The 18,399-nt window shown below is 42.9% G+C and overlaps 1 protein-coding gene across 4 annotated transcripts in view; it reads left to right on the plus strand.

The window, feature by feature from the left end:
- LOC135550100 (oxysterol-binding protein-related protein 10-like) overlaps positions 1–18,399 on the plus strand; it is a 114,106-nt gene that overhangs the window by 59,607 nt on the left and 36,100 nt on the right. For all 4 annotated transcript variants that reach the window (XM_064980582.1, XM_064980581.1, XM_064980583.1 and 1 more), the window contains 2 exons: positions 65–290; positions 4,459–4,589. In XM_064980582.1, the coding sequence (XP_064836654.1) occupies positions 65–290; positions 4,459–4,589 (357 nt within the window). The remainder of the gene's footprint in view (positions 1–64; positions 291–4,458; positions 4,590–18,399) is intronic.

Consider the following 18,399-nt stretch of genomic DNA (forward strand, 5'->3'; position numbering starts at 1 on the left):
AACACCCTCCACTCTGATTTGAAATGGACACAAACCCTTTTAACTCTGTCCTATCCTCCCTCAGGCGGTGAGCCAAGCAGAGGGCCAACAGAAGAACCTGGTCCAGTCCATCGAGTCCCTCCCCACGCGAGGACCCCTTTCCTGCCTGGACCAGGACCTCCTGCTCCTCAAAGCCACGTCGGCCGCCACCCTGAGCTGCCTGGGAGAGTGCCTGAACATCCTGCAACAGACCCAAACCCACAGCCAGCCCCAGGCCTCCCAGCCCAACCACACCCGCGGTCCCCCCTCCGGTGAGTGTGCCACGGGCATCCCCCTCCTGGCGTTGGCCCCGTCCCCTCTTCCAGACCCCGACAGCAGCAGCAAGGGCCACATGATCATGGAGGTGGATTGTGGCCCTTGCCCTTATCTAACCGGAGCCTTGAACTTGAGTGTCTGTCATAAATGTTGTTGAATGTTGCATCCGTGTTGTTTTTTCATAGTTTGTAGTTTTGGTTCTTGTTTTATGGATGTTGTATGTACTTCCTTAATTGTTTTGTTGTGTCTTGATGAATGGCATTGGTGTTATTCCTTAACTAATAATTATGTGTGTATTTATGATCAATATGGTTTACAACAGGTTAACAAAAGCATTTATCTGTGTCCCTTAGTCAGTGCATGTCATGTTTGAATGTGTGTATGAAAGAGCCTACGACAATACAACTATGCACTTGAAAGTTTCCACTGGAGTTCATCTATGCCAAATACACAAATGTGCCTACAACTCAGTTTATCTGCCATGTTAACCCTCTCTGTGCCAGAACATGGATCCAATAAAGATCTTTCAAAGCAAAACTCTTGCAGCCTTAGGGTGCTTCCATGTATGTCTATGGCCCCTCTTGGGGATAGAGGTGGGTTGATGGGTGTTGGAATGTACAATAAAAGGACTTGCTTGGATGGGTGAAGGTGGAAAGTACTCCTCAATTACTGTCATGCTATAGACTCCGCTTTCTCCACCCATATTGATCATTCAATTCCCTGGATCAGCACTAAGGGGTGAATCCTAACTTCCACTTAAGTCTCAATTTCACTCGAGATGCATTGATGTCGGTGGAAGACTAACTGAAAAGTTGACTTCAGTGGAAGTTAAAATTCGCCCCCTTTTTTTTCAAGAAAACCTTCCAGCTGTTCCCAATCTTTCAAATACATGGTTATATTTGGCATAAGGTTGTGGCTGAAGCGGACCCTAGAGCAGTAGTTATGGACAACCAACCTCCCTATGGTGCAAGTAGATGTAATGATTTGGGTGGGAATGAGGGTTGGGATGGAGGTTGTTTCTCTGTCTCCTTATGTCTTCTCCTCTGGTGTTCTCCTTATTTATGTCCTAACAGTCACCCTGCCCTGTACGTCAGACAGGGGGTGGTGTGGAGTGGGACCGCCAGGCCGCAAGTACAAACCAGTTTCTTTCCGCTGCCTGGCTCACAATGCGTCGTCTTGTGGGGGACCTGCTGTACCCCGGCTCCGGCATGTACACCCCACGCCCTAGAAGGGTTGTTTTGGGTGTTGGGTTTAAGGGTAACCGGGATGAAGGTGGCACCGGCATGGATGTGATCCAGATTAGGACTGTGGCGCACTGGAGTGTTGGGGGGGGGGGGTCAAAATCCATTCCACACTGTCCTGGGCCAACCCTTGCCACACCCACTGCATGGGCAGGGTCACGTTATTGCATGGCGCCCGAAAAGCGCCAAGCATGAGGTCAGACCACGAATTGGCTGGCTGGCACGGTCCCTCAGGGCTCGAACGCAATGGACCACCCCCTTTGAATCCGTTTGGCCCTGTGAGTACTGTATGCCTGGAGCTTTTAGGGTCTTTGTGGAACTTCCACAAACCCTGTACTTTCTATTGGGCTGCCTACTTAGTGATGTCATGGAGGATCTGGCTGCTCATTGCTCTCTTTGTCCTCGTGCACCCACTTCGAAACAGCTTGCTGGCGGCTTATTTGAAATGCCTAATGTGGAGCGGTTCCTTTTTGGAGATCACAATCCATAAAGGAATGAATTGCCTGACCAAGAGTTTATCCCCACTGTGAAAGAACTAGCAAATGTGCCATGTCTCTATTAGAATGGAACTAAGGGGCAAATAAAATGGCATGTCACACTGAGACCTGAAATTAATTAGAGCGCTGAATGCGTTTGACTTGTATGGGAGGTGGGGAGGAGGGAAATTGGCATAGAGTTGGGTGGGTAAAACAATGCAAATGAGGAGCATTGAGGTCAAAGCCCTGTAATGGAAGGCCATTGTAAACGTGTAGTGCATGAATGTTTTCCATACAATACCCCTGGCTTGCAACACAACCCATTTCACATGCATGCCTGTTTTCAATGAAACACTGTTTTAGGTGCTGCTTACGTTTCTGGTCGTGCAACATCTTCATTGTGGGACTCCAATTGCTATGCTCACAGCTATTCATTGACTGCCACATCAGGGAGGACAAACTGATTAATTCCTGGCTCAAGAAATGTATGTTTTTCTTCCCCCCCATAAGAATGGACAGCTGCAGTGAATTTTTTTAAATGTATTTATTTTTCTCCCTACAATCCCTATCATGGTCATCCTGAATAACATTTGCATAACTGCTTATAGAATAACAGCCCAAATTTCATCACATCAAGAAAATAATTAATGTTTTATGTTTGTACAAAGATATTTCATTACTTGTGTCTCCTCTTATTTTAGTTCCTTTAACTAATACTACTATACATTACGTAGAGAAAATGCAACAAACCAGGGACCTCAGCAATGCAAAATGCTGGACCTCAGCAGTGCTGCCACTTCTTATACAGTACTATCCCCTATGTGCATGTATTTTTTAATGGAGGATACCATCAGCTACAGCATGGTTTGCCTGCCCACACTACTGAGGGCTCTGCCTGTCAAATCAACAGAAGCCTGCCTGGAAGGCAGTATCAAAGCACTCTGTCAGGTAGAAAGACCCTGGGCACCTCGCCAGTCGACTCAGCACAACTGGTCCCTCAATAATGGATACGAGAGGGTAGAGCGATGCGGGTGCATTAGCGTTAACCCAATTTGAACTGGAATGGAATTTGGAAACAGGTCCCTTAGCAGCACTCTACTTGCAGGGTTTTGATCACACCAGACTTGCGTTAGGTAGGCTGCATACTAGACAAGTAGCTGAGCTTTGTGTGGGTGTACACTATTTATAGACCTGAATCATATGTCAAGGTGGGCCCTGCAGAGCTTAAGCATCTCAAGACACTATTTGCAGTGTCTTGATTGCACTGTGTTTAATTTGGTCAGTTTTTTTGTGCTCATCAAAAGTGTTACAACTGAAACGGTCCCATGTCGCTGATGGATCATGTTCCGAAGATTTAGCAATACACACGTAGTGTGAAGGTGGCCACTGAATGACATGCAGGTGGAAGTGGAACAATACACGGGTTACAATTACCTCATCCGATCCATTTCTATTCCTTGATTTCTGGGAAGTCAGGAATTGTGTTAAAACCCCCCCAAAAAATCACGTTATTTCACCTCCAAATCATAGGCACAAATGCAACACAAAGACGTAACTTGTTAATCTCCTAAATGTATTCACACAGTATGCAGGTCTATTTCATAGCAAACACATTTTACGAATGACCACCGTCAGAATGCATTGTTCCACTTTTGATTCGTCCTATGATTTTGCAAATTGCACACTCTCGTCCCTGAGTGGAAGAATGGGATTATTCTACTCTCTCTTCAATTGTTCATTCCTTCCCATATTCTATAGCCTCCTTGCGGCAGTCCTGTAAATGGTGTTGTTTTCAATTAGACCTTTTTATGGAAAGACACAAAACACCTTGTCAAATGAAAAGACACGGCCTTCAGATTAACACTGCTACAACAGAAAACTATTAATCAACCTCCAACAACAAGCAAAAATTCTCACAAAATAGTAGCAACCAAACAACCAGGCTGGTGACCCTCAGGACAAGGATTGCTCAACAGTCCTGCAGGCTCTTTCAGTACATTTTGTTTCTCATTTTGAGCTCCGAACCATACGGCCTTTTGAGTCATAGATTCTGTATGTAAGCTCCTCAAGTCCATCGTCAGACATGCACTCAACTTTAATTTCCTGTTGTCTCTGTGTGGCAGATAGGGATATGAGGGTGATCCAGGTGAGCCAATCCGATATTTATCTCTGTTGTTTTGTGCTAAAAAGGAAAAGCTTATCTGATCGAGAAAAGAAAAAGAGAATTATGTGGATAGGTCACGAGCTCCCCCCAACCTCACTACCATCTCCTTCTTGAATTCCTTCTCTGCAACAACAACCTCATAGCAGAGCAATCAATATCAGTCAATACAAATCAATGAAGCTTGAGATCTGGCCAATTGATCATAGATCCCAGCTGTCAGTGTACCCCCTAAACGTGGTTAGAAATCAGTTGGTTCTGACCCTCTCATATGCTCCCTTTGCAGATGGTGTTCCTGTGTGGAGTGTACCAAAGTTGCCCTCGGGGGAGCACCTGAAGAACGGCGTCCCAACCCCTCTACATTCTGCCGAGCCCTCCCCAGCCCTCAGGAAAAAAAGCCCTGCCCATGGTGCTGAGGTAAGGGGATAATTCTTTTTTTTGCTTTCTCTCTCATTATCTCTCGGTCTCATTATCTCTCTCTCTCGCTCTGTGTAAATCATAATTACTCTCCATGTGCAGTAAACTCACCTATTAGGATGTCCCTGTGCATCTATGTACACATGTTTTCGTCATGTGGTGCTTTTGAACAGCATCTTTGAAAAATTCTGAGTATGTCCTCACCTTAGTCATGTCCTGCGGCAGAGCAAGGAGTGGAGTGGAGTCTCAGAGGATTTGCTGTGTAGTGGGGTCCCAGAGACAACTCGAGCCATAATGAATGTTTAAAGAAGTGTTGTGACTTTAATTTCATTAATCTGATTACTGTTATTTGTTTAATTGTTACGCAATTAAATTAATCACCTAACAATTAATTTATTAGGAATTGGGGCACCACGAGAGCGGTTCTTAAAAAAGTTACCATCTCCCGAATTAAACTCTAAATGTCTTTACCTATCACATCCATAAACAGTCAACGGATGAATCATAATCTTGTATCATATCATCATTCTGAACAGCTGTAACCTGCGACTGTAAAAAATTGATTCCGTACTACACAAATTGGTTGAATTATTTATTTGCTAGCTAACTAAAAGGTAACACAGGATAAACAATGGGAAGGGCGAGAGAGAGGGACAGAGACATACTTTGATACATTTAGAAACTACTCTCACAGTAATCATATACTTTGCACACGAACCACCGCCCGTTTGGAGTAAGAAATCATGAATGTATTTATGTATAAATTGGTTTGTGGTGTAGTTCTGAACAGAACTACAGAGTTGATTTCCATTCACTCTTGAAGCTGCCTCTTTGAAGATAGGCTAGCCAGCCGTGTCGATGGTTCCCATTGGGTGATGAGAGTAGAGTACTACGGTGATTTGAGAAGAATAGTAGAATGGTCCCATTTTAAGTTCACTTTTCTGGACAGCTAATCAGCCGTACCAGTGATTGTCCGGGAGGTGACTATCGTCTCTACCTCGTTGAGATTTCAGTGTTCAAACCACTTTGAATGTGAGCTGCAGCTCAACACCTTTCTAGTCTGATATGTTAATTCTTAACCCATTGTTTTATACAGTTCATTCAGAAGGGGCAGTTCATGAGGCTGACACACTCTGACCTCACTCAAGGGGGCAATGACTACTCACTTGTACAAAGTTATAGAAACAACTTCCTCTTATAGTTTCTAAGATCACATCCCTCTCTTAACAAAAACACTTATCATTGTTCATATTTCATACATAATGTAGAGGATATTGTGTATTTTATTCTATTGTGTATATTTTAAAAGTTACAGTATTTCCTTCATAACATTTTTAATGACATCAAAAAATAACAACCAAAATTACGTTATTCTTCAGATCACCTCTGACCATTGCCCACGTTCAATGTTAGAAATATTGTTCCAGCTTTTGCTTTAGAACATGTTATAGTTTCAGCAGGAAAATGTCTGTGTCGACCAAGGCACATTCCTGTGTGAATTTGGAGAGGGAGATAGCTGAATGTTCTAATCATTGATTTACAACAGGGTGTGAACTGTCAAAATCTGGGGCATTTCCTGTATGAAATTTCATCTTGGTTTCACCTGTAGCATTAGTTCTGTGGCACTCACAGACAATATCTTTGCAGTTTTGGAAACGCCAGGGTGTGTTCTTTCCAAAGCTGTCATTTATATGCATAGCCGAGCTTCTTTTCGTGACAAAATATCTTGTTTAAAACGGGAACGTTTTTTTATCCAAAAATTAAAAGAGCGCCCCCTATATTGAAGAAGTTAAGTCATTTTGCCCCAACTTTGGCAGTATGGTTGGGGTCATTGTCCATTTGGAAGACCCATTTGCGACCAAGCTTTAACTTTCTGACTGATGTCTTGAGATGTTGCTTCAATATATCCACATCAATTTCCCTGCCTCATGATGCCATCTATTTTGTGAAGTGCACCAATCCCTCCTGCAGCAAAGGAGGACATGATGCTGCCACCCCCGTGCTTCATGGTTGGGAAGGTGTTCTTCGGCTTGCAAGCCTCCCCCTTTTTCCTCCAAACATAATGATTGTCATTATGGCCAAACGGTTCTATTTTTGTTTAATCAGACCAGAGGACAGTTCTCCAAAAAGTACCATCTTTGTCCTCATGTGCAGTTGCAAACCGTAGTTTGAAGGTAGGCCTTGAAATACATCCACATGTAAACCTCCAATTGACTAAAATTATGTCAATTAGCCTATCAGAAGCTTCTAAAGCCATGACATCATTTTCTGGAATTTGAGGCACAAACAAAAAGGTTGGACCCTTTGTTTGAGTTATCATCAGCCATGTTGTTAGTAGATTGACTTTAACCTTTCAACCAAATCTCCTAGTGTTTGTGCTCCAAAATGCTCAGTGGCTGTTGTGGCCTACCATTCACCACAGCGTCTGCGTGTGGCAATCGTTCCAGTACCTGCTAACGAAATCATAAAAACATTAGTCTATCAGGTTTGCTGATTGAATTTTTTATTTATTTATTTTATATTTCACCTATATTTAACCAGGTAGGCTAGTTGAGAACAAGTTCTCATTTGCAACTGCGATCTGGCCAAGATAAAGCATAGCAGTGTGAACAGACAACACAGAGTTACACATGGAGTAAACAATAAACAAGTCAATAACATAGTAGAAAAAAAATCTATATACATTGTGTGCAAAATGCATGAGGAGGTAGGCAATAAATAGGCCATAGGAGAGAATAATTACAATTTAGCAGATTATGACTGGAGTGATAAATGATCAGATGAACATGTGCAGGTAGAGATACTGGTGTGCAAAAGAGCACAAAAGTAAATAAAATAAAAACAGTATGGGCATGAGGTAGGTAAATTGGGTGGTCTATATACAGATGGACTATGTACAGCTGCAGCGATCGGTTAGCTGCTCAGATAGCAGATGTTTAAAGTTGGTGAGGGAGATAAGTCTCCAACTTCAGAGATTTTTGCAATTCGTTCCAGTCGCAGGCAGCAGAGAACTGGAAGGAAAGGCAGCCAAATGAGGATTTGGCTTTAGGGATGATCATACACCTGAGATACACCTGCTGGAGCGAGTGCTACGGGTGGGTGTTGCCATCGTGACCAGTGAACTGAGATAAGGCGGAGCTTTACCTAGCATAGACTTGTAGATGACCTGGAGCTAGTGGGTCTGGCGATGAACATGTAGCGAGGACCAGCCGACTAGAGCATACAGGTCGCAGTGGTGGGTGGTATAAGGTGCTTTAGTAACAAAACGGATGGCACTGTGATAAACTGCATCCAGTTTGCTGAGTAGAGTATTGGAAGCTATTTTGTAGATGACATCGCCAAAGTTGAGGATTGGTAGGATAGTCCGTTTTACTAGGATAAGTTTTGCTGCGTGAGTAAAGGAGGCTTTGTTGCGAAATAGAAAGCCGATAGAAAGCTGATTTTGGATTGGAGATGTTTTTTTTTGTGTGTGTTGCGATGGAAATGCATTTGACAGTTGATCTACTTCAATTCGGTAAATGGCACTGTGTGCTCTTTTCAAAGGATGGATCCCAGTCTGTTCAGGGCTATGGGATGCGGGGGGTCGGAGGTGGTTTTCCGGGCATTGGGATGGCGGTCCAGCTCGGGATGAGGAGGGCTTTTAGCGGGTGGAATGGTGGGGACCAATTGGAGGTTTACTTAGTAGCAATGCAAATATCATGCAAAATATATTTCTCCCATGGGCAAAGAAATTGGAGATGTTTTTTATGTTTGTGTGTTTTATTATTAATTTTTACCCCTTTTTCTCCCCACTTTCGTGGTATCCAATTGTTTAGTAGCTACTATCTTGTCTCATCGCTACAACTCCTGTACAGGCTTGTCCTCCGATACACAACCCAACCAAGCCGCACTGCTTCTTAACACAGCGCGCATCCAACCCGGAAGCCAGTCGCACCAATGTGTCGGAGGAAACACCGTGCACCTGGCAACCTTGGTTAGCGTACACTGCGCCCGGCCCGCCACAGGAGTCGCAGCTGCGCCTTCACCACGCTGTCTGTGTGGGTGGACCATTTCAGTTTGTCTGTGATGTGTACGCCGAGGAACTTAAACGTTCCACCTTCTCCACTACTGTCCCGTCGATGTGGATAGGGGGCTGCTCCCTCTGCTGTTTCCTGAAGTCCTCGATCATCTCCTATGTTTTGTTGACGTTGAGTGAGAGGTTATTTTCCTGACACCACAGTCTGTGCTCTCACCTCCTCCCTATAGGCCGTCTCTTCATTGTTGGTAATCAAGCCTACCACTGTAGTGTCAAACTTGATGATTGAGTTGGAGGCGTGCATGGCCACGCAGTCATGGGTGAACAAGGAGTACAGGAGAGGGCTGAGAACGCACTCTTGTGGGGCCCCAATGTTGAGGATCAGCGGGGTGGAGATGTTGTTTCCTACCTTCACCACCTGGGGATGGCATGTCAGAAAGTCCAGGACCTAGTTGCACTGTGCGGGGTCGAGACCCAGGGTCTCGAGTTTAATGACGAGTTTGGAGGGTACTATGGTGTTAAATGCTGAGCTTTTGTGGTATGATGGCTGTGCATATCTGTGCTTAGAGCATTTCAAAAACGACAAAAAGGCAGTTTGCGTGATGCAAAGGAAAGGCACTTATTGAACATTTATATGTAATATACAAAGGTAGGAGCAGATTATTTGGCTTGGTTACAAAGCTACAGTATGTAATCACATTTACTGCTTAGAAGCATTTCCCTGCACATGGTACTAACAATGAAAAGATGAAATGGCCATGAAAACCAAGACTCATGATGATGCGATTGCATTTAGCCTCTGTTGTGAAATTCCATTGCCATGACTGTTGCTCAGAGGGGTGTAGGCACTCGAGGCTTCTGAAAATGTTTGCTGCTGTCAAATAAGTGGGTCACAGAGTAAGGAGTTGAATTAGAATTGAGTAGATCCCAGGAGGATGCTTTATAAATGCTGGGTTAAAATGCTACATGGTATGACTGAATTGTGTCTAGACTGTATCAATGATAGACAGCCAGGTTAGTGTGTGTGTTTTGAGGGGGGGGGGTCATGCATGCATGCGTGCGTGCGTCTGTGTGTGCAAGCATAGGGTGGAAGAGGGGGCACAAAGTGAGGGCTATTTCCTGGTCAGGAAAAATGATAAAAAATGATAAAATAATAGAACAGTAGAGTTACAATGTCAAAGAAATCGCTCTGTCGTTTGAGTCGCATTGAACTTTGATTTTGACATCTTGTTATTCCATCATCACAGTTTAATTATCATTTACATTCAGAATGAGATTAATGATAAGATTGCCTCCTCTAACATATTAGCTGTCATGCTAGATCATAATAACCCTCTCAAATGTAAAAATGATAACATTACTTTGTCATAAATTCTTGTCATTACAGATTAATTCCAGCCTCATGATTATCCGCGCAGCGTTTAATGTAAGCTCACGGGATCAGGTGATACGCGAGGCTAGATTAATTAAACACCCCATGTCAGCACATCATCTCTATCAGATTACACAATGGGGTTGAATGCAGGGGGGGGGGGGGGGGGATAGGGACTTTTTGATATTGATGCGTGCTGAGAATAATTGCAACACGAACAAATGCCACCATGAGGTTATGGCAAGTATTATAAACCAGACTTGTAATTTAGAATGATTGATGTGGCTCTATGGTGTAATCGCTGAATGTGGTGGTAACATTTAGGAAAGATGGATTCTCTGTACTTTTTCTTTGTAAAACATCGATAATACATACAGTTGAAGTCGGACGTTTACAGACGCTTAGGTTGGAGTCATTAAAACTCGTTTTTTAACCACTCCACAAATGTCTTGTTAATAAACTATAGTTTTGGCAAGTCGGATAGGACATCTACTTTGTTTTTCAACAATTGTTTACAGACAGATTATTTCACTGTATCACAATTCCAGTGGGTCAGAAGTTTACATACACTAAGTTGACTGTGCCTTTAAACAGCTTGGAACATTCCAGAAAATGATGTCATGGATTTAGAAGCTTCTGATAGGCTAATTGACATCATTTGAGTCAATTGGAAGTGTACGTGTGGATGTATTTCAAGGCCTACCTTCAAACTCAGTGCCTCTTTGCTTTGACATAATAGGAAAATCAAAAGAAATCAGCCAAGTCCTCAGAAAATGAATTGTAGACCTCCACAAGTCTGGTTCATCCTTCAGAGCAATTTCCAAACGCCTGAAGGTACCACGTTCATCTGTACAAACAATAGTATGCAAGTATAAACACCATGGGACCACACAGCCATCATACCGCTCAGGAAGGAGACGTGTTCTGTCTCCTAGAGTTTAATGTACTTTGGTGCGCAAAGTGCAAATCAATCCCAGAGCAACAGAAGATGCTGGAGGAAACGGGTACAAAATTATCTATATCCACAGTAAAACGAGTCCTATATTGACATACCCTGAAAGGCCGCTCATCAAGGAAGAAGCAACTGCTCCAAACCGCCATAAAAAAGCCAGACTACGGTGTGCAACTCCACATGGGGAAAAAGATGGGACTGGTGCACTTCACAAAATAGATGGCGTCATGAGTTAGGGAAATTATGTGGATATATTGAGGCAACATCTCAAGACATGAGTCAGAAAGTTAAAGCTTGTTCGCAAATAGGTCTTCCAAATGGACAATGACCCCAAGCATACTTCCAAAGTTGTGGCAAAATGGCTTAAGGACCACAAAGTCAAGGTATTGGAGTGGCCATCACAAAGCCCTGACCTCAATCCTATAGAACATTTGTGGTCAGAATGGAAAAAGTGTGTGCGAGCAAGGTGGCCTTCAAACCTGGCTCAGTTACACCAGCTCTGTCAGGAGGAATGGGCCAAAATTCAACCAAGTTATTGTGGGAAGCTTGTGGAAGGCTACCTGAAACGTTTGACCCAAGTTAAACAATTTAAAGGCAATGCTACCAAATACTAATTGAGTGTATGTAAATGGGAATGTGATTAAATAAATAAAAGCTGAAATAAATCATTTTCTCTACTATTATTCTGACATTTCACATTCTTAAAATAAAGTGGTGATCCTAACTGACCTAAAACAGGGAATTTTTACTAGGATTAAATGTCAGGATTTGTGAAAAACTGAGTTTAAATGTAGTTGGCTAAGGTGTATGTAAACTTCCAACTCAACTGTACTCGGCCTACAAATGTAGGTATATATATTAAAGTATGTGGACACCCCTTCAAATTAGTGGATTTGGCTATTTCAGCACCCAATGCTGACTTGTGTTTAAAATCGGTACACAGCCATCTCCACTGACAAACATTGGCAGTAGAATGGCCTTACTTATGGGCTCAGTGACTTTCAATGTGGCACCGTCATAGTATGCCACCTTTCCAACAAGTCAGTTAATCAAAATTCTGCCCTGGTCAACTGTAGGTGATGTTATTGTGATGTCGATACGTCTAGGAGAAACAACGGCTCAGCCACGAAGTGGTAGGTCACACAAGCTCACAAATTGGGATGGTCAAGTGCTGAAACGCATATTGAGTAAAATCGTCTGGCCTCGGTTGCAACACTCACTACCGATTTCCAAACGGCCTCTGGATGCCACGTCAGCACAATAACTGTTTGTCTGGAGCTTCGTGAAATGGGTTTCCATGGCCGAGCAGCCGCATACAAGCCTAAGATCACCATGCACACTGCCAAGTGTAGTCTGGACTGGTATAACGCTTGCCACCATTGGACTTTGGAGCAGTGGAAACGCGTTCTCTGGAGTGATGCATCAGGTTTCAGCATCTGGCAGTCCGACGGATGAATCTGGGTTTGGCATATGCCCGGAGAATGCTACCTGCCCCAATGTATAGTGCCAATTGCCCAACATCAGTTCACTAATGCTCTTGTGGATGAATGGAAGCAAGTCCCCGCAGCGATGTTCCAACATCTAGTGGAAAGCCTTCCTAGAAGAGTGGAGGCTGTTGTAGCAGCAAAGGGGGAACAACTCCATGTTACTGCCATTGATTTTGGAATGAGATGTTCAACAAGCAGGTGTCAACATACTTTTGGTCATGTAGTGTATGTACTTTGATGTCATTCCATTTGCCAATTGAGCTACGTCTGATGTCATTTCCACACATTGTCTCATTTTGCAGAGGATGTTAGATAAATCAATAGGGATGTTTGACATGGTCAGTTGACTTGGTGTGTGTTGACAGGACAAATCAACCCTTACGGTATGTGTGCTGGTGCCAGTCTCATCTGGACTCTCCCATTTGGCTTAGGGCTTCCATAGTGATATTTTGGCTTCCCTATGATCATATCTCTTATAACTGTGATTTATCAAGGATTTCAATTGAGTGGTCAGAATTGGTGTTTGTTTGATGGCAGTTACTCGACACAAGTGCTTTTTGGGGATGATGGGGGGGGGGGTAAATCATCTGCATATTTTTCTGTGGACTATTGTGAAAAGTCACTAAATAGTTGCAGTACTTTGCTAATGTGGCAGAGTTGGAGAAGAAGTAGAGTCTGGTTAGTGTATGTTTTTGTATTACATGCTGACAAGTTTTGGAAGTTTTGTTGGATGCCATACAGTAAATTAGAGGTCGACCCGATTCTGATTTTTCAACGCCGATACCGATTGGAGGACCAAAAAAAGCAGATACCGATTAATCGGACTAATATATATATATATATATATATATATACACACACACACTGCTCAAAAAAAAAGAAAGGGAACACTTAAACAACACAATGTAACTCCAAGTGGATCACACTTCTGTGAAATCAAACTGTCCACTTAGGAAGTAACACTGATTGACAATAAATTTCACATGCTGTTGTGCAAATGGAATAGACAACAGGTGGAAATTATAGGCAATTAGCAAGACACCCCCAATAAAGGAGTGGTTCTGCAGGTGATAACCACAGACCACTTCTCAGTTCCTATGCTTCCTGGCTGATGTTTTGGTCACTTTTGAATGCTGGCGGTGCTTTCACTCTAGTGGTAGCATGAGACGGAGTCTACAACCCACACAAGTGGCTTAGGTAGTGCAGCTCATCCAGGATGGTACATCAATGCGAGCTGTGGCAAGAAGGTTTGCTGTGTCTGTCAGCGTAGTGTCCAGAGCATGGAGGCGCTACCAGGAGACAGGCCAGCAGCAGGACCGCTACCTCTGCCTTTGTGCAAGGAGGATCAGGAGGAGCACTGTCAGAGCCCTGCAAAATGACCTCCAGCAGGCCACAAATGTGGATGTGTCTGCTCAAACGGTCAGAAACAGACTCCATGAGGGTGGTATGAGGGCCCGACGTCCACAGGTAGGGGTTGTGCTTACAGCCCAACACCGTGCAGGACGTTTGGCATTTGCCAGAGAACACCAATATTGGCAAATTCGCCACTGGCACCCTGTGCTCTTCACAGATGAAAGCAGGTTCACACTGAACACATGTGACAGTCTGGAGACGCCGTGGAGAACGTTCTGCTGCCTGCAACATCCTACAGCATGACCGGTTTGGCGGTGGGTCAGTCATGGTGTGGGGTGGCATTTCTTTGGGGGGCCGCACAGCCCTCCATGTGCTCGCCAGAGGTAGCCTGACTGCCATTAGACACCGAGATGAGATCCTCAGACCCCTTGTGAGACCATATGCTGGTGCGGTTGGCCCTGGGTTCCTCCTAATGCAAGACAATGCTCGACCTCGTGGCTGGAGTGTGTCAGCAGTTCCTGCAAGAGGAAGGCATTGATGCTATGTACTGGCCCGCCCGTTCCCCAGACCTGAATCCATTTGAGCACATCTGGGACATCATGTCTCGCTCCATCCATCAACGCCACGTTGCACCGCAGACTGTCCAGGAGTTGGCGGATGCTTTAGTCCAGGTCTGGGAGGAGATCCCTCAGGAGACCATCCGCCACCTCATCTGGAGCATGCCCAGGCATTGTAGGGAGGTCATACAGGCACGTGGAGGCCACACACACTACTGAGCCTCATTTTGACTTGTTTTAAGGACATGACATGAAAGTTGGATCAGCCTGTAGTGTGGTTTTCCACTTTAATTTTTAAAGTGATGCCAAATCCAGACCTCCATTGGTTGATAAATTTGATTCCATTGATAATTTTTGTGTGATTTTGTTGTCAGCACATTCAACTATGTAAAGAAAAAAGTATTTAATAAGAATATTTTATTCATTCAGATCTAGGATGTGTTATTTTAGTGTTCTCTTTATTTTTTGAGCAGGGTATATATATATTTGTAATAATGACAATTGTAACAATACTGAATGAATAATGAACACTTATTTTAACGTAATATAATACAGAAATAAAATAAAGGTAGTCTCAAATGATGAAACATGTTCAATTTGGTTTAAATAATGCAAAAACACAGTGTTAGAGAAGTTGTAGTTATTTTAGGACTATTTCTCTCTATACCATTTGTATTTCATATACCTTTGACTATTGGATGTTCTTATAGGCACTTTAGTAATGCCAGCCTAATCTCGGGAGTTGATCAAGCATTGCTATGAGCTGCTGGCAAACGCAGTAAAGTGCTGTTTGAATGAATGCTTACGGGCCTGCTGCTGCCTACCACCATTCAGTCAGACTGCTCTATCAAAAATCAAATCATATACTTAATTATAATAAACAGAGAGAAAAACTAACCTTTGGTCATTAATATGATCAAATCCGGAAACTCATTTCAAAAACAATACGTTTATTCTTTCAGTAAAATACAGAACCTTTTCGTATTTAATCGAACGGGTGGCAACACTAAGTTTAAATATTGCTGTTCCATTGCACAACCTTCAATGTTATGTCATAATTATGTAAAATTCTGGCAAATTAATTAAGATCTTCACAAAGTTTGCAACAAGCCAGGCGGCCCAAACTTCTGCATATACCCTGACTGCTTGCACTGAACACGAGGAGTGACACAATTTCCCTAGTTAAAATAAATTCATGTTAGCAGGCAATATTAACTACATATGCAGGTTTTAAAAATTATACTTGTGTATTGATTTTAAGGCATTGATGTTTATACTTAGGTACATTTGTGCAACGATTGTGCTCTTTCCACGAATGCACTTTTGTTAAATCATCACACGTTAGGCGAAGTTGAAGTAGGCTGTGATTCGATCATAAATCAACAGGCACCGCATTGATTATATGCAACGCAAAACAAGCTAGTTAACCTAATAATATCATCAACCATGTGTAGTTAACTAGTGATTATGTTCAGATTGTTTTTTTTAAAGACAAGTTTAATGCTAGCTAGCAACTTACCTTGGCTCCTTGCAGCCACAAGGTTATTTTGATGCTGCACTTGCGTAACAGGTGGTCAGCCTGCCATGCAGTCTCCTCGTGGATTGCAATGTAATCGGCCATAATCGGTGTCCAAAAGGCAGATTACTGATTGTTATGAACACTTGAAATCGGCCCTAATTAAATCGGCCAAGTCGATTAATCAGTCGACCTCCAAAGTAAATATTTCATGAGAGTTCATGGGTCAAGACTTTCGGTCCTGTGTATCTAGCCTAGACTGCATCTTAGTCTATATATCTACATGTACTCATACAGTAGGTCACAGAAATCAACCAAGAACAATCACAGCTTGCAACTTTCTGCCAATTTAACCAGACTGTGTGTCTAGACTAGCAGCTAGCTACTCCTCCAATACCCCTTTTTTCTGAAATATGAAATCAGAATTTCATTAGCGGGTCTAGTACTGGAGTGGCCTGTCGAGGAAGAGGGCAGACAGGAGATGGAGCTAACTGCCAAGGCTCATTAGCCCAGCTTGACACAGACTTTTATCTTCTAATGATAGCTGACACCCTCATATATTCGCTCTTCATCATTCTCGCCCCAATCATGGAAGACAGAGCTTCTGCACCTGCCTTAGTAAGGAGAATGAGATTGAGATATGAGGAAAGGATTCATCTCAAGTGTTTTTTGTGTGTGTTTTTTTCTTTCTTTTTTGGGCCATTGAAATATAGTGATTTTCAGTAGTTGAGATAATAGAGGTGGCGGATAGATGTGGTGAATATAATGAATGACAGGGTAAATGTGCTTGTCAGAACTGCAGGAATAAACTTGTCAGAAGGAGCTGGTGTCAAGCCTGCCACCTGGTGGCATTGAAATATAACGTAACCACAGCAACTTGGCTGAGGTTCTTTTTACTCTATGGCAGCCATACTCAACACAGGCTATACCATGGCCTACTGTAGGACATATACATGACTGTGTCACAGCAGATGTGGTTTGATGGCTCTTAAATGCACAGAGATTTACAGAGGGACCATGCAGTATTCATCTTTAGTCCTTTCAGACCTTGACTAGTCTGTGGCATTGCCCTTGTAACCCCATACATACACAAGCCAAGGTTAAATGGATAGCTCTTGGAGTTTCTGTAAACATTTGACTCTATGCTTATTCTTTGTTTTAGAGCAGCATCAGATGACTTGTTCATCTGTGTCCTTCAGGAACACAGAAGCAGTACAAGCATGGCATTTGACATCCAGTTTTTTATGTGGTCTGAAAGAGAAAGCATCTCATCGTCTGGCAGTGGGCCAGAGTGTGCAGGGGAAAAAACGTGAGTGAAGGTGCTTGTGTTTGCAGAAATCAGGTGGGTTTAAGCATTTCCAATACCCATTGCAATCCCGGACAGATATACTACAATAGCCCCTGCATCACTAGTCTGTATACAGAGTAGACTGCTAGTAGAGGAATAATGACAGCTATTTCAATCAATTCCTTATAATGCTGAGATTGGAAAGAGAGGCAAAGAAACTGAACTGTATTTTGCTGTAACTTTGAAACATGGATAATGGCTGAACAACACATGTATTTGCAGTCCAAATTGATCTGGACAGGGCTCTGTAATCAAAAAGATTGATCAGAGTTTTCAGAATTTATAAATGAAATACTATTTAACTACTACTTTACTTCAGAGATTGGAAACCACTACTAACTGCTAGCCTAGCTACTAGTGCTAGCTATCTCTTTGTTTATTTCCTGTCATCCTTTCTTGAAGATCAATAGTAAAGACACTCCTTCGTAATTATGAATCTTAGATCCACGAACAAGAGTATCAACGCATTACATACAATATGGATAATTCTTTTAGCTAGGCAAGAACAAATTCTTATTTACAATGACGGCCTACCGGGGAACAGTGGGTTAACTGTTCAGGGGCAGAACAACAGATTTTTACCTTGTCAGCTCGGGGATTCAATCCAGCAACCTTTCGGTTACTGGCCCAATGCTCTAACCACTAGGCTACCTGCTGCCCCAGGTAGCTTAGTGGAAGACCTTTGTGCTAGCCTAATGGAAGACATTTGCACTAGCGCAAAGTAGAGCTGTGTTCGAGCTGTGTTCGAATACCCATACTAACATACATGAACATCATTTATTTATGCCTATCAAAATTGAACTGAAAATCAAATTTAACTGAAAGCTTAAACATCTACTAGCTTTTCTTATCACCAACCTTCATCAGACAAGCTCCCTCAGCCCTGTCAGCGTCCAGCTTCTTTCCCTCCTTGTCTGCTGTGTTTTGACATGTATTGTTATTATACTCATTCATCAGTAAGTTTTTTAATTTGTTTGTTTGAACTGGTAAAATCTTAATTTCTCACCGGACTGGCCTCCAGCAGACCTGCTGGCACTACTCTCTTGAAGAATTTCCGTATATCCATCTGACGTTAGTCGTTAGCTAGCCTACGGTTGAGAAATATGAGGATAATACAATGACTTTGTGATCAACACTGTGTCACCTTTTCTACAAATGATCTACTGGTAATTGTTTTGCAATGGCCTACTGAATGAAAGCAATTGACTGT

This window comes from Oncorhynchus masou, chromosome 12, assembly GCF_036934945.1.
Source record: "Oncorhynchus masou masou isolate Uvic2021 chromosome 12, UVic_Omas_1.1, whole genome shotgun sequence".
Classification (NCBI taxonomy): Eukaryota; Metazoa; Chordata; class Actinopteri; order Salmoniformes; family Salmonidae; genus Oncorhynchus; species Oncorhynchus masou.